Source organism: Lissotriton helveticus, chromosome 1_2 (assembly GCF_964261635.1).
Source record: "Lissotriton helveticus chromosome 1_2, aLisHel1.1, whole genome shotgun sequence".
NCBI classification, from domain to species: Eukaryota; Metazoa; Chordata; class Amphibia; order Caudata; family Salamandridae; genus Lissotriton; species Lissotriton helveticus.
In genome coordinates, this window is record NC_136058.1 from 104960186 (window position 1) to 104976807 (window position 16622).

The window sequence follows — 16622 nt, forward strand, 5'->3', positions numbered from 1 at the left end:
AGAAAGAATATCAGAGTGTCTATGCAGCAAAAGGGAAGCCTATGCGCGGGATGAAGCCCTCAAAATATATACAACATGTCTCTTTGAGACAGCACATGTACTGTCTAGAGCGGAGTCCGAAAAATATCAAGCACCCACGGGAAGGAGCAAATATAAGCACAAATGTAGCCAGCCCACCAGATGCACTTTTGCAATGCACGAATGGGAAAATGCAGCCTATCTATGCGTGTATTAGACCATAAGGTAACATTATTTTTGGTCGCACTCTGAACTCGCAATGGAGCATGAATTTAGAGTGCATACACAAATGGCTCCCCCAGCACTTGATACCTACTGTGGTGGCATTGCCCACACCACCGTTAAGCCAGCCCTGATGATGCTGAGGACACAGAGCTGATCAATGCCACCTACCGGCACGCACAGATACTGCTCAAATTTTCCTGATCCAGTCTGATGCCGGGGGAATAGTCTAAGGTAAGGAATTTGTAGCTAGAAGCCTCTAAAATATGTATATTAGGGTTATAGGAGAGCAGATCTTTATTAATGTCACCTCTCGCTGTTTGCTTTAATACAAATAAATAAAAAAAAATCTGCATCATCAGCAGACTTTGTGACTAAACCTAAGCTTTTTTCTGGAGGAAAAGGGAATTTTTTGCCCTCTGAGGCAGTCAAACTGTCACAGGTATTGTGGTGTGCGCCTCATGCCTAATCCATGCCTCAAGGCAATTCCTGTGCAGATAATTCTTTTGCAGAACCATGCCTAGTATGTCGCAGTATTCAGTACACTTGTTGCATCACAAAACAACATATATAGAAAAACGATCAGTTTAGAATAGAATCCGATTACACTTCTATTTATAAACATTTGAAAAGCCAATAGGTCTGGCTATGACTGAAGATGTATCAGCTTTGTCAATGATTGTTTTCTTTGGAAATGGCTGTGCAGAACTTCATTACAAAAACATGTAATGCTGGCTACCTGCAGGAGCATGCACATGTGCAAACAGAGATGAGCATCTTGGAATTCGTTTTGTAATAACATGGCTGCCCGTGAGAGTAAAAACAAAAAATGAAACATTTCCTGTTTCAGTTTTCTCCTAACGTGCCCCCAAAGTGCACAAAACATTGAAAATGAAATGTTTTTGTTGGGAATTTGTCAGCTAGTGCCAAAATGATAAGCATAATGGTGCAAGGTTTTCATGTGTAAAGAAAAATATACCCGGAAGTACACACAAATACAGGGAGTGGTAATTCTTGTTTTATATTTCGGTCTGGTCACAACACATACTAGGACTTCAATCAAATACCTACAAATCACAGAAAATAAACTTACCCTGATTATCTCCACAGTTCTCGGTCCCATATCTGTTCCTGTAAATAACATAAAACACGCCGTCATTTCACTGCAGTGCAAAATGCAACATGATACAATATTAACACCTTGATAAGGTATCGATATATGATATGCCCATGACACAATCCCATGTCAAAATGGATGAAAAGTAAACAAGGACAAATTCTGAACTTTAAAAATGGCTTGAGCTATGGCAAGGAGTAGAACATCTCATGCGGAATGCTCTGCTTGTAGGGCACCTGAAAAACAAATTCAATATTTCACACAAGCAACAGAGCAAGGATTAGCACGCACAGAGGGGTAAATTGACATGGTAAAAACCTGTGTTACACGGTTTCTTTGGGCTTTAAATAGGCTAGTACTGTCAAATACTAAGTACGTGCACTTCTTTCATTTGAAAGAGAGAGTACATGCACTTCTCAACACTTCTGCACTACATTTATATGAGGGAGTGCCAGCACTTCTCAGGAGCAAACAGGTACTCTGGATAATTAGTACCTGCACTTTTGTATTTCTATTTAAAGCACTTATATATTTCTATTTAAAGCACTGGTGTCTTGTATGTGTGCAAAGGGGAAGTCTAAATTTCCTGTAAACTCCACATATAGCACAGGATGTAGCGGAGGTTGCCAGGGTGCTGGATGGGTAGTTAGATAAAGGGAGCCTGAAAGAAAGGGAAATGTGAAGTAGGGACAATGTCTACTTTTGACTTGAGCATGTGCTCCTATCTTCATATCACTTCAATAGCATTATAATCCAGAAGGGGCATTCCAAGAGCTAAGGCAGAAAGCTCTGCACAAGAATACAATTTAGAACCAAGCAGTCTTAGCCAGCATAGGAAACTGGGTTACGGGTTAAGTTGGGGGGGGCATGAGGGGGGGGGGCGAGTAAAGCCCTACTCAAGCAGCAACCACAATTCTGTGAGGGTGAAACACAAGCAAACCCCAAATTAACCTGTGATTTAACATTTGGTAGCTTGGCACTCAAGCAGGCAGGCTTAACTTAGAGGCAATGTGCAAGTGTTTATGCAGCACTTCAAACAGCAATAAAGTGAAAACACAACAGAAGAAATAATCCACACCAATTTAGACAAATAAGAGTTTAATTTAATAAATTATTTGACACCAAAATGACAAAAATCTGGAGCTAGGCAGTTATAAACGTTTAGGTAGAAATAGTTCTTAAAAGCACAAAAGTGCCAACTGTGGTTCTCTGGTCACACCGGACAGGTACAAAGTCACAAGTTCAGGCCGACCGCAATGGAGGAAGTGCTGTATACAGGTGCCAAGTCATGCCCACTGAACAAAGTACATTAAATCCTGGTTGTAGAGTATTGCAAGACCCAGGTCGATTGTGCTTAACGCAGTGGCGGTTCTGAGGTACTGCAAGGCTGCGATCCAAAGTCCTGCTTGATGATGCATCTCACAGCGGCAGTTCTGAGGAGCTGCGGGGCAGCAATGTGAGGTCCCGAGTCGAGGAAGATTCGCGCAGCAGGGGTTCCGAGTAGCTGCAGGGCTGTGGTACAAGGTCCTGCGTTGAGGATGCGTCACAACAGCAGCGGTTCTGATGCGTAGTTGCAAGGCGATGAATCAGTCCTGACAGGACCACAGCTGGATTGGCAGAGCACCTTCAGGCCAACTTCCTAGGGTCAAGGAATAGGGTGATATCACTTGGGGGCACGACCTACAGCAGACAGAGTCTAGGTGCAGGGTACAAGGTGGTTTGAGCTTTTTCTGTCCTTGAGGCTCGGATCAGGAGACCAGCCATCTAGTCCTTGAAGTCACTCTGGTGGTCCTGGGTTCCAGATGGTGCTCCAGTCCTCCTCACTCAGACAGCAGGGCAGCGGAGTAGCACTTCTCCTTGCAGCAGAGCAGCCCAGCAGTCCTTCTTCTGAGTCTTCTACAGGACCAGATGTGTATTGAAGAGTTGATTCTGGGGGTTCCATTATATATACCCAGTGCCCAATTTGAAGTGGGAGAAGCCTCTAGTACCCTCTTTCTAAGGAGGTGCCTGGAACTTCCTGCCTCCCTACCCCCAGCTTGTCTGGGGACACAAAAGACCAGTGTGAAACCCTTTGTGAGTGTGCGGAGGCAAGGTTTTTGTGATGTGCAAGAGTGGTAGGAGACTGCTCCGCCCCTATCAAATCAGAGATGACCTATCTTGCCAAAACCTACTCCCCCTTTGTCTCACTGTCTGGGAGTAATGCCCAAAGACCAACTGCCTGTTAGACGTAGTCATGTGACCCAGGATACAGGCACTAAGTGTTTAGGGTAAGAAAATGCCAAATTTCTGTGACCTCTTTAGAATTGTGACTTAAAATCCAACGTTACCATTAAAGTGGGTTTTAAATTACAATTCTTTAGAAGAGAAATTAAACTTTTCTACTTGCTCTCAATTGAAAGTTATCACTTATTAAATGTACTAAGGTAACCCAATGTTATCCTTTGGGAGAGGCAGGCCTTGCAGAGTTTTTCACTTCAAGGACATGTAAAACTTAAAAGTATATGCCCAACGTTTTCAATACACTGCACCTTGGCCTATGGGCTGTTCAGGCGCTGCCCTAAGGGTGACTTATAGGTACTAAAAAGAAAGGATTAGGCCTATCAAAAGGTTTCTTTTGCCAGGTTTGAAATGGCAATTTTAAAACTACACACACACAGGTTGCAATGGCAGGCCTGAGTCACGTTTAAAAGAGCTACTTAAGTGAGTGGCATAATCAGGCAGGTCCACTAGTAGCATTTAATTTAAAGGCCCTAGATAGAGGTAGTACCACTTTACTAGGGACTTAACGTAAATTAAATGAGCCATTTGGGTGTAAACTAATTTCTCCATGTTTAGAGGAAAGAGCACAAGCACCTTAGCACTGATTAGCAATGGTAAAATGTGCAGAGTCCTAAAAGCCAAGAAAAATGGGTTCATAAACCAGGAAATTGAAGGAAAAAAGTTTGGGGGTAACTCTGTGGAGAGGGCCAAGTCCAACAACCAGTATTTCTGTATGGAAGCAAGTGCTATGAGGATTATATGTGTGGTCTGGCAGATATCCCCACAATCGCAGGTCCTGCCCCAATTGCGCACCCTTTTGTACTGTCAGTAGATTCTGTCCACTAGTAGGCAAGGATTGCCTCTTAAATAACCTTTATAACTTATGTTAAAATAAGGTTTTCAGTGAAAGGTTTTTACTACTTTCATTATTTAATAATACCTGAAACAGACCATTCACTACAGAACAGTTGTTATATTAATTACCAGTTGCAGCTCTTGGATGGGTTGTTTTTTGATGCCAGTTTATATTGTTTAATTTTGGGATGGTGTGATTAGTGTGTGTGGAATAGGAGATTGATAAGGTGCAAATTCAGGCTATGGGTGGTTAATGGGTTGATCCTTTACTCTGTTTGAAGGGATCTGTGTGTTTTTAAGCTGGTCTTGTGACCATGCGATTTCAGTTGATCCTTGATTTGCGCAAACTCCAATGTGAAGCTCCGATATGTGTTGTCAATGTAAAATGTTGCTAGTTGTCAATTTTGTCACACCAGCACTCACACAACACTCTAACTGGCGCACACCAGGACATGTAGACTCCACTCCTGCCACCTGGGTAAGCCTGGAAATGTCAACTACCACGCTTCCCCCTTGGGGACCCATTACCATACTATCACAGCTGATACGCCTGACACACCATCACTAACCACTTCCCTGTGTATCATGTCTTGGAATCTTAATGGTCTCTTGGACCGTTTCAAGCGCATGGCTGTCCTATGGTACGCCCAGCGTCTGGGGGTGGACATTCTGTTGCTGCAAGAAACACACCTATTGGGGAACTACTGCCCCTTTTTGGCGCGATACGGGTATGACAGAGCTTGGCATTCGGGGTTCACTCATGGCTCTCGCCGGGTGGCGATTCTGGTGAAACGCTCCCTTCCCTTTGTGACAGTGTGGATGACCCTCGATGCCCAGGGCACATTGGTGGCCCTTAGTGGCATGCTGAATGGTCATGCCCTCAACCTCATATCACTTTATTCTCCCCCCGCGATGCTGACAGCCAACCTAGCCAAATCTGCTGGCCTTCTGGCTTCCTTGCCTCTGGTTCCACTTTCCTTCGGAGCGATTTCAATCCAGTCTTCACACCTTACCTGGACACAACGGGCCCCCGCTCCCTTAGTAGGGTTGCACAAGGAAATACAGCTGGTGGCTTGGGCTGCATCCCTGGGTGTATGTGATGCCTGGCGAGTTTGGCGCTCACATTCTAAACACTTTACACACACCTCAGCGGCGCACCACACTCAAGCACGCATGAACGCCATCTTTGTTCCATCAACGGACTGCCTCCTGATTCAAGACGTCGCAATTTTCCCAAGAGGCATCTCCGACCATTCCCCAGTGATGCTTCATACGGGTTCCCCACCCCGCCTTTGCCAGTCATACATGAAGGCTAAACGCCTGGTTCCTTCAGGACAAAGAGTTTCGGAAGGTGGTGGGGCGAGAACTTAGGCAGTACTTTCTTTCTAACGATGGGTCGGTCTCCTCACCGGGTACCCTATGGGAAGCGGGCAAGGCCACTATTAGAGGGGTCGCAAAGGGCCAGCTCAAGATCCAGCGGCAAGACCAATTGGACCAAATTACTAAGCGAGAGGTGCGGGCTGTGCGCCTGGAGCGCACCCCGGCCCGATCCCATGACGCTACCGATACGAGACTTCTAACCCGGCTTCGCGCAGAGATCAGGCAGTTGTCGCTGGATGCGGCCAAACTCCTTTGGCGCTCGGCCGTGGCCAGGGTGTACGGTTGGGGTGATAAGAACAGGTCGCTCCTTCACCACCTTGCTACATACCCGAGGGCGAATCGCATCATTCCTGAGATAGTGGCACAGGACGGTTCGCTGTGCCGGTCCCCTATGGATATGGCCCAGGCCTTTGCCATCTATTACCACCAGCTCTATGAGGCCAGACCTCCTACCCTCTCTCTTTCGGATTTGCTGGTGGATGGCGCTGGTAGCCTCCCATGTGTGGGCCCCACCGTCCAAGGTGACCTTGACCGCCCTATCACCAGCGAGGAGATCGGAGAGGCGATCGGCCTTCTTTCCTCCGGCAAAACACTGGGTCTGGATGGTCTCCCCCAGGAATACTATGCACACTATCGGGACACGCTTGTACCCCACCTGGTGGGGCTGTATCGGGAGATGGTGGAGAAGGGCTCTTCCCCTCGTGAGACGGACATGGCCACCATTGCGGTTCTGCCGAAATCCCAGCCGCCCGCCTCCTGTTTCACCGATTACCACCCAATTTCACTCATTAATACAGAGATCAAAGTGTACGCCATGATACTTGCCCAGCGGCTTAAACCCCACTTATCCACACTGGTTCATCCCGACCAGTGCGGGTTCATGCCCTCGCGTGGAACCCGGCACTGCTTTCGTTGACTGCAATCAGCTCTGGCCCACCGTCATCTCCTAACGCCATACCTGGCGATTCTCCTGGTAGACTTCGAGAAGGCCTTCGACTCGGTGGATTTGGGGTTTCTTGGGGACGTATTGGAGAGGATGGGCCTCGGTCCCCGGTTACGAGCCATGGTCGGGTGCTGTACACCTCTCCGAGAGCGTGAGTCCTTGTGAATGGGGTCCTATCAGAACCCTTCTCTATTCGCAGGAGAACGAGGCAGGGTTGCCCACTTTCCCCTCTGCTCTTCGCTTTGGCGATGGAGCCCTTAGCTTCCCTGATGCAGTCGTGTGAGCGCGTGCAGGGGTGGGAATGGCCCAATGCCGAGCCGGACAAAATTGCCTTACATACGGACGACGTCCTCATCTACTTAGCAGATCCGGCCCAGTCGGGCCACATTGTCTTCGCATTTTGCACTCCTTCAAACGGGCCTCTAGCTGAACCCCGATAAATCGGTTCTGATCCCCCTTCATCTGTCCAGAGAATGCTTTGACTGGGAATCTATAATACCTCTTCGCCGTCAATCCTTTAAATATTTGGGTGATCTGGATGACCCTGCTCCCCGAGCTCAGCTGGGTCCTCAACGTTACTCCTCTGGTAAAACGTGCCAAGGTGGACCTCTAGAAGTGGCAGTCGCTGCCCCTGAACCCCATGGGAAGGGTGGCCCTTTTTAAAATGATGATCCTCCCCCGCTTCCTCTACGCCCTTCAAAACACCCCCTTGTGTTTTCCTTTAACTTGGTTTCGCGAACTAGATTGTATAACTTCCAGGTTTTTGTGGGGGAAAGGTAGGTCCAGACTGGCGCTGAGTACTTGTAGGATTCCTTCGTTTGACGGGGGCCTAGGCATGACTCATCTCTATTTATATTACCTTGCTACTCGACTTCACTTGCACGATTGGTTCAACGGGGGTTGCTCGGACCCGGCCTATAGGCTTGAGTTGGGAGGACTGGGCCTTGCTAGGATTCAGTCTATGATGTATGGAGCCCCTATTTCGAATCGCCTCCCCGATGTGACGCGCTCGGTGTTGCTGGCCTGGTGGGCTGCACTGCGGCACACCAAGTGGACGCGCACGCTGACACAGTGTACTCCGTTGTGGAATGGGACCTGGCTCAAAGAAGTTAATGAACTAAAGGGTTTCAAGGTTTGGGACCTCATAGGTATTTCGCAGCTGAGAGACGTGTGGGTGGGAGACCATTTGCGTTCCTTTGGAGACCTCCAAAACAGGTTTTCACTACACCAGTCAAAATTTTATAGGTACCTGCAGTTGTGACATGCCCTCTGCTCACACCTTATAACGGGCACACGGCTCCCCGACCACAGCCCACCTGAAGCTCAGATAATGTTTGGGGACCTGGGGAGGGGTGGCATCTCACACATCTATCATACACTGATTCATAATACTCCCACCTCCTTGGACCAACAGCGGGCTCAGTGGTAGGACTGGGTTGACCCCTTAGAGGAGGGGGACTGGCGTGATGCCCTTATGGCCCCAAAAACAGTCACTGCATCTGCTAGGCTGCGCCTGGTCCAGCTTTACTATTTACACGCAGCTTATCTCACCCCGGCAAGCCTCCATCGGGCTGGGTTCAGTCCGACCCCTGCCTGTACTAGATGTGGTCACAACCCGGTGGACTTCCGTCACATGGTATGGGCCTGTCCGACCTGGCGCGGTTCTGGAAGGAAATAGAGGAAGCGCTTACTGAAATCTTGGGGTGGGAGGTTCCACACGACCCTAAGCACACACTCCTGGGCATTACTGATGGGTTAGATGGGTCTAGGAACGAGTAAGTATTTCTAACTACAGCCTTGGTGGTCGCTAAGAGGGACATTGCAGCCTCCTGGAAATGTTCGGAGCCTCGATTATCGGAAGATGGCGGGCTGGGGTGGACCGGTGCACCACGCATGAGAAGAATATGTACGAAGCACGTGGGTGCCCTAAGAAATACCACAAAGTGTGGGGGAAATGGTTGGGGGAGGTGGGTTGATTGTCAGGGAACTCTCAATTTGTCACATAACTGTATTTTAATGGTATGTGTCCGAGGGGTTGTGCAGAGTCTTGTATGTAATCCACAACTTTCATGGGTCTATGAAGCAACGCTGGTGTATTCCTTTATGAAATCAATAAAAATGTGTTTATAAAAAAAAAATTATGCTAGCTGACGAGTGCAACTTGAAATGTTTTTGTGCTGTGTGGCCTCTTAAGTGAAGCTTTGGCTTACAGAACTTCTTGGTGGCTCACAGAGCACACCATAGTGGGAGTCCATAATTGTGTGTCACTGCGCCTGCCATGGCCATTTGGTAGTTGGACATTTCTAGTTGATGTACACATGGCTGGTGGTAGGCATTTAGAACTGGTGAGCAGATGGAAAAAAGTTTTTAAGGTTGCTTCCTTTGATGGGGAAAATGGCAAGTGTTGTTGATGTAGATAGAAGACAGGTTAGTAATATGGATGAGGAGATGTATTGCTCTCATGAGGTATGGCGGTCCTCTAACTCAGAGAAGGGGAACTGGCGAAGAGCCCATAAGTGCCATACAATGAGTTGTCAGGCAGTGGAGACCTAATTTTTAGCTTATCTTCAGATTTGGACTGGGGGGTTGATCAAGCTCTAGTAAAATATAGGTTAGATGATGCTGAAGAAAAGGAGACTCACAGAGGTCTTGAAGATCATTTTGAGGAAAGACATGGTTGATATCATATTAAAAGAGAATTCTTTATCCCCTAAGTTGTTCCCTTCCCAGCCTCCAGCTGATTATGTTGAATTTTGATTTGGCAGCAGATTCCAAACCAGGCCAGGGTAAGACAGAAGTCAAAGTGCCCAAGAGTACCCCATATCTAATTATCTGGCAGTAACACTTGACTTCAATGCCAATGTGTTAAGCTTTTCTTAATAGGAGTGGGAAAGATCCCAGAAAGGGTGCCAATAAAAGTTAAACAAAAATGTTCAGGATTACCTTTTAGATGTTTTGGGATTTTTATGAATGGGTTTTTATAGGACGATTTGAAGCCTACACTGAGGTTTATTTATTTATTTATTTTATTTTAAGAGTTTTATATAGAGCTGGCTAGACCTGAATGTATCAGAGTGCTTTACATAAGGTTCCACATAGTAGCCAAATTACAAAAAACATACTATTAAAAACAATTAAAGAACATAGAGGGTAAGTAAAATGAGTGAAGAAGGAAAAGGGGGTAAGGTATTGATACGACTGAGAGACAAAGGGAAAGTCTGCCCCAAGTCCGGCTGGGTAGGTGACGGCCAAGGTGGAATCCACAGCCCATCTCCTCTTCAGCTATCGGGTAGCTCCACCGGGCATCGGTCAGATAGCTAGGTTGGTTTCGGTGAGTTAACACAGTGGATTCAGATAACAGTATGTACATTGGGTAGTACCAATGGTGCAATTTCAATGGTAAGCGGTAAAACCACTTTGATCAAAATGAATCAGAAACTGGTGAACTTGGTCAATTCAGCTCAAGTCAGGGCCTTTTTGCCTACAATGTTAAAAAAATGTTTGAAGGATAGGACGATTGTCTTTTCTAATAAGGTTTTTGCAGGGGCCAGTCAAACTCAGTGTGGGTACCCCCGCTGTGGAGAAGGGATTACCCGGGCATCGTTTATGCAATGGTACAGAAACTAAGCAAGCTGCTTCCACAACGTCATAGAGAAGTAATACCAAAAGAGAGAGAAGAGCAAAAGCCACTGCAGGGATGTAGGGATCTAGACCTCCTGTATACACTATAATATGAATCTAGACCTTTGCATACCCTATACATCAGGGTGGTATCCTTGGTCAGTTTTTCTTAAAGAGGCGAGAAATGACTAATGGTCCATATTTTTTCCAATATATGTTACAGTGGTACTTATTTAGGACAAAGTACCGGGTGAGTTTGATGTTGGTATTCAGGGGTAGAGTTCGCCAATGATGTCAGAAAATTGCAACAGAAGAGTTCAATATTTCATACCATGAAACATGAGAGGTTTTACAACAATATATTTGTAGTGAAAGAGCATGAAAAGAAGCTGGTTAGCAAAATGAAGGACTTGGTCCTTTATTGGCATTTTAAGATGGCGCAGATCTATCTTTAAAGGAACATATTAAGGAACGAAGACTGGTTGACAGGTTTGGAATTAACAATGGATATTTAACTATCTTTGTGTCCAGGTAACAACAGGATTAAATTCACTTCTGGTGGGGATGAAAGCTTTGGACGTTAAATTGCCTGCCATTTGTTCTAACGTCAGTACTGTGGAGCTTCAAAAAGGTTTACATACAATTGCAGCTGGGCTTCAGGTCTGATGTCACATATTATAGCTAGGTTACATAAACTACAGTAGGGCAACCAAGTAAACCTGGGTATGAATATATGTATACAAAGAAATCTCCTGAAGGAACAAACTATTTCAAATAGCAGTAAAACATATATGTGTTGGGCTTAAACACACAATTATTATCAACATTTTTTAAACAGTTAAAGTCATAAAAGGTGCGAAGTGCACTTCTATGTAAATCACTGTTACATACAGTTTATTATGTCAGAATGCAAATCAAAAACAAACAGGGTCAGACGCATTAGATCCAATTGCACTTTACTGTGGGAACATTTTAATATTAACAAATCATTAAAAACAAAATCCAACGTGCCAAGGGAATCACACAATATAGTCCTCTTTTTTACAGAAACACATTATTGTGAGGAAAAAAATTTATATAAACTTATAATATTTGTGGTGATGACAGTGTAATCACCACAACTATTATAAATTGAGGACTTTATTTTTGGGTGATTCCTGTGGCACATTGGATTTTCAGGGGATTTTGGTTTTTTTAAACTAGGGGACATCTTACTGATGGCACAGGAACACCATCTTTCAGTGGAATATACTCACATGCCTATCTTCTTGGAGAGCCTTAGTTTTATGGAAACAAGAAGTATTACAGTGCATGTTAGGATGGTGTAGTGTTTTTTGACTGTGCCAAGAGAGAAGGTGAAGAAAATAGACACATGAGTACGGTGGGTTATGTGCATGAAAACGCCATCGAGGATATTGGCTTGTTTTGTGCAGGCACTCGCAAACTGTCTTCTCAGGCTCACTTCATTATCGAGTACTTCAGAGGTTAAAGGGAGTTTGAATGGGTAAGAGGCCTTCACAGGAAATCTTAAAAGAGGAAGCTTGGGAAGAGTTGAAGTAGTGGTTAGACATGGCAGAGGCTTGGACTGGCTTGGCTATTACCTTGAGTTCCAGAAAATATTGACAGAATCGGATGTAAACCTGTTTGGATAGGGAGCACAAGGTGCAGAGGCGACTATCTGGAGGAGGAGGTCTCCTGAAGAGGAAAAATGTATATAAAATTAGGGAAATTGGGGTTTGTTCTGGGTGACTGCTTCAGATTGAATAGCTAGTTACTTCAGTTTTCACTTAGCATCCAGGTCTGGTGGCAACGGTAGTGGATGTGTTTGCAACCTTGTTTCACCCAGTCTCAATAATACCTCCGATAGTGGTTTAGATTAGGCGGGTTCAGGAGACATTGGAAACACCATTTTTGATGGCTTAGGCTTCATTTCTGTTGGTATGGACTTTCTTGTGTTTTTACTGGTGTTTCCATGATTGCTAGAAGGGCTTCAGGGAGAATTTTACGAGTTGTTCTGTAGGATCATCTTGAATTGGTGACTTAAAAGGGTTCAGGAGAGTTTGGTAGATGTCAGAACCCATTGAAGGATCCTGGGCTCCTGGGACTTCTATGCGATCTCTTTTCAACAGCTGTTGTGCAAATGTTCCTTTTTTGACAGAATTGTTTGAGAGGTGTGAAAGAAACCACTCCCCTAGCAATTCCTAAAGTGTTGATGGGTCATTTCATGCATCAAGGCAATTGGGAAACAGCCCTCTTGCCTTGCCCAAGGGAGAGCATATATTAAACACAGGAGCAGGTAAGATAGCTGCTCTTCTGCTGCCTCCATGGCCCACAGCATTAAGCAGGGCACAGAGGGGTGAGTCAGTTGGCATTTGCTCCTGAGCCCTGTTCAGAGTTGGAAACATAGGTGCCTGCTAACTTACAGCATTATGTGGGCCGCTGTAATAATATATGTATAAACATATGTTTATAAGTACACTTGTTCTAAATAATGTCTCAATCGGCTACATTTATTTTCACTGGCATACCATAAATAATATATATGCAGATATACAAATTGTAATATGTTATTTATTTATTTCCAGTGTTAACTGCAGGAAGGGGTGATGACTCACAAGAGGCAAAGCTTTGAGTGCTATGATTTCCCTTGCCTCACCACTCTCAACAATGGTAGTAAACAGCATATTGCACTCTATATAACTGCACGTTTTATGCCATGCTATTTTGGCATGCACAGCAGTTATAGACAAAGGTGTATACAAGAATTATGATAAAAGTGTATAAATATATACATTGAAATATAAACTCAAACTCTCGGATTATCAGTATTTCATCCACCATCAATTAATTGCAACATGCATTCTGTGAAAAAATATCCTTTGTTTTCTCATCGCACTTAGGTTTTACTGGGGTAAAAGCACTGCATGTCAGTAGAAGCTTCCGTGGTTTGACTGGCATGACACATAAATGAAAATGAATAAGTACATTACAAGAAAATAAAAGCAGAGGACTATTACCTGAATTCCGCGGAGAAACATCTAAGGTAGATTTTTTGCTGCTGACTGAGGAATGTAAGCTGGAGTTGACATGACCAACTGAAGGATGCAGGCTACTGTTCACACTGTGTTGGCTCATCTAAGAAAACCAGAATTACAATCCACTTAAATTAATGCAATTTCATATGTATATATTGTTTATTTAAATATGCAAGACTATTAGCTGAACAGTACCACATGTCCAAAGATTTTACCAAGTACCAGAGACTAAATACTTAATGTCCAATAAGCCACCCTAATGGCAAACTAGTATCACGAAGACAACCAAGAAAGCTGAAGAATAAATAAAATGTGACCCGAGCCACATTGAATAAACATGTTTTAGGCGTTCTCAAATGAAAGTAGTGTCAGGGCCAGTGCTAGCCCTGGAAGGCCGATACATGATCACAGTGGTCTCACACCTCTAGGGGGTACCTCTCCAAAGAAATGCCTACCTGACTGCAGCTCGACAGCCTGCTCATGTGAAACTAGAGAAAGGTTGTGAATAATTATATCACAGAACTCAGATGAACACCTATGTGACAGTGTTAATGCTGAGATTCCAGGCCTTGAAGGAAGAAACCACCTATTCCTGCTTCGCTCTGTCCTGGCTTGACCAACTTTGTAAATGCTGGAAGCAACATGTAACCATTAAGAAAGCAGGAAACTGGCAGACTATGGAGGTATTGATCATAAAGTCAGTGTCTACTCTGCTGAGAAGACCAAATGGGCAGGCACACTGTGTAGAGCAGCAGGTTTTGCTGGCTAGCAGTTGTGAAGAATAAATGGCAAAAAAACAGCACCTTGGTGGGTAGCATATAGGCTTTTTCAGAGAGCAGGATACTTCCTCTTTTTGGGCTGTGTTTTCCTGTCCTTGGCAGGGGGCTGTGTTTTGGGGCTATGGGATGTTTCCCTGTGATGTGGAAGATATACATCGGACACTTATCATTGGGTTGAACTATACTGTAGATATCTACCCAAGAAAAAGTGACCAAAGAATTAGGGTTCAAACTGGGGCCCTTGTGAAATGAAATGAAAAGGGGATTTGTAGAGTGCGGCTGCTGCCCGAGGGCGTCCAAGCGCTGAAAAGAGGACGTAGTACTCTGAGGGGAGTGGGGTCAATTAGTTTCTGAAGAGGAATGTTTTTAGATCTTTACGGAAGGACGAGAGGATGGGGTTGGATCTTAAGGGAAGGGGAAGGGAGTTCCAGAGTTTGGCGGCATTGAGCGTGAAGGACCTGCCTCCTGCTCTGGTACTTTTGATTCGGGGAACTGCGGCAAGAAATGCGTTCGTTGATCGGAGTTGTTTGCCGGGGCAGTAGGGGATGAGAAGTGAATGGTTGATCTCGGGGCTGGCTCTATGGAAGGCTTGATGGGATATGCACAGGGCCTTGAATTTTATTCTTTCCCTAACAGGGAGCCAGTGGAGTGACCGGATCCCTGCTTGTCCTGAATGGACATTCAAGGAAGTGCCTAAGCCAAGAGTAGTCCTGGGGCAATGGACTAGTCCGGAGAGTGGATAGCAGCTTATGGAGTATTGTATAGAGAGAAAAAAATATTCCTGGTGGGATATATCCTAGCTGAAGCAGAGTAGAACGTGTCCTTTTAAGACCAGCAAGCATAAAAGCCATTACCCTTTACTTGACGATCACCTACTCCACACATACCCCCTCAACAAGACATAGATGACATTCTTATGACTGGATAGTTTGTAAAGTCTAAGAATATGGACACTACCTGGTGCTGAAAGGAAAATAGCAATCTTCAAGCAACCTCATATCAAGAGCAAAGAGGTGAAAGGTCATGAAAAAGATTTTCGTAAAACATATCATTTGCCCGAGACATAAATTGCTTGTGTAGTTATCTATCACAAGCCAAGCCTTCCTTACAGTTATCTAACTTCTCAGGCATCAATAGGTTCACTTCAAACTCTTCAATCTTCCTGAGTGATTTCAGTATCATAAAGAAGGACCCCCAAACCCCATATATTTTGCGGTGAAATACACCAAGAGCTTAAACAAAATGTGTACAAAAAAACCCACAGTAAATTCAGCAGCCCTAAGTATTTTAAGAGTTTAAAGTTTTCTACCACTCACTTCTTTTATTGGCCCAACATTAAGCAGCTGAAAATCCTGGAGAGCAGATTAGTTGAGTGCTCAGCAAGAAAGCCCATGGGACCCACAAACAATTACAGTATTTGGTTACCAGGATTGGGAACAGGGGGGTATTTGAGAGCTGGCTCAAATCTTTGATTTGGCGGAGAGCCTCCCACTTTCAAGAATCTCAGATAAGTTTGAACGTCAGCTAAAATGGCCATTTCACTCCACTGTTTTTCCAGTTTTGGCCCTTCATGTGACAATCTAATGCATTCTGGGAGTTGTAGGCTTGTTTTTTTTTTTATATCCATCACATCTCCCTGTGGAATGTACTCTCACAAAGCACATCTTTATGTCTAACACAACCAACACCCCTTATGGCCTTAAGCTCTTGCTCTCACCTTCACCCAATTTCGACGTAAAATTCCCTATTTCAGAATACAGTGGTGACAATTACTTGATTCAACAGCTCAGAGTATTTCATCGCAATTTCTTGAAACTGGTGAACCAACTAATGCCCAAACTGAATCTATACTTAGCCTCCTTTAATTAATCTACCATCTCCCCAACCACTCCCGCGCAACTCTCTCTCTCACACTGCCTGCCCTGTAACTAACTTCCCTCCCTTGACCACACCTACTCCCTCTCCCACCAGATCTGCACCACCTATTCCCTCTTCCACCCCTCCCTAACCCCCTCCACCCCCTGTAACTCTCTCGGCCTCTCCCATCTCTCATTCCCATCTCAACTCTACCAACTCCTCCCACATGACACTCTTTCCTCCCCCAAGCCATGCCTGCAGACTTACCCTCACAGTCCATCATCCCTATAACTTTCCCTTGCTTACAACCACTCCCTCTTTCCCTCCCTTCTCCATCTACACGATGTTACCCCCCACCTGCTTTTCTCCCACAACCCCCTCAACACTCATCACAACACCTGACATTCTCAGTTTTCCCTCTACCAAACCACAGCCCACTCAAATCTGGGCAGTTACCACACCATCCCCTATTTTAACCCTATTACTCCTTCTTCCTCTGTATATGCTCTGAAATTCGACCTTCCCAGTTTCCACTC

At 45.0% G+C, this 16622-nt stretch overlaps 1 protein-coding gene across 8 annotated transcripts in view; it reads right to left on the reverse strand.

Moving 5' to 3' along the window:
• Positions 1 to 16622, reverse strand: part of PATJ (PATJ crumbs cell polarity complex component) — a 1530963-nt gene that overhangs the window by 196715 nt on the left and 1317626 nt on the right. For all 8 annotated transcript variants that reach the window (XM_078669616.1, XM_078669595.1, XM_078669605.1 and 5 more), the window contains 2 exons: positions 13433 to 13550; positions 1334 to 1371 (listed from right to left, as the gene is read on the reverse strand). In XM_078669616.1, the coding sequence (XP_078525742.1) occupies positions 1334 to 1371; positions 13433 to 13550 (156 nt within the window). The remainder of the gene's footprint in view (positions 1 to 1333; positions 1372 to 13432; positions 13551 to 16622) is intronic.